The sequence below is a fragment of the Penaeus monodon genome, chromosome 15 (genome assembly GCF_015228065.2).
Source record: "Penaeus monodon isolate SGIC_2016 chromosome 15, NSTDA_Pmon_1, whole genome shotgun sequence".
NCBI lineage: Eukaryota > Metazoa > Arthropoda > Malacostraca > Decapoda > Penaeidae > Penaeus > Penaeus monodon.
The window spans coordinates 3,248,651-3,249,063 of record NC_051400.1 but is presented as its reverse complement, the minus strand read 5'-3'; the positions used below and the strand labels follow the sequence as shown (position 1 = coordinate 3,249,063).

The following is a 413-nucleotide window of genomic DNA, read 5'->3' as shown; positions in this document are numbered from 1 at the left end:
GCCCTCTTATTTATCTAGGAGCTCATCTGTGAGCTTATTTGACTGGTGCAGGATAAGTTGGAGTATTTGGCTGATGGTGGTTGCCTGCTACCCAGGTGCTGAAAACATCTCTGAAAGGATATAAAAATATATATGTAAATACTCTGCATTAGAATGCAAAAATACACAAAGTGCACATTTGTCAGAAGTGATCTTTTTACAATTGAAAGATACTATAACATGCAATGAACACTGAAAAGCACAATTACCTGCAATGAGACACAACACATTCATTGGAGCAGTACTCATCTTCCCATTCTGGGTTGTGTACAGCTGGGTTTGTGCACCCGGACCTGATGCAGTTTGGACCAGAGGTTGGGCAGCCAACATGTCCCTGCTGGCCCTGCTGTTGTCCACCTGAACCCTGCCCACTT

The 413-nt window shown here is 43.6% G+C and overlaps 1 protein-coding gene across 1 annotated transcript in view; it reads right to left on the bottom strand.

The window, feature by feature from the left end:
* The window catches only part of LOC119581634 (TOX high mobility group box family member 3-like), a gene marked incomplete at its 5' end in the record, with an annotated part of 37,288 nt that overhangs the window by 1,992 nt on the left and 34,883 nt on the right, over nt 1-413 (bottom strand). The window contains 2 exon segments of the mRNA XM_037929755.1: nt 1-110; nt 249-413. Coding sequence (XP_037785683.1) covers nt 35-110; nt 249-413 — 241 coding nt within the window.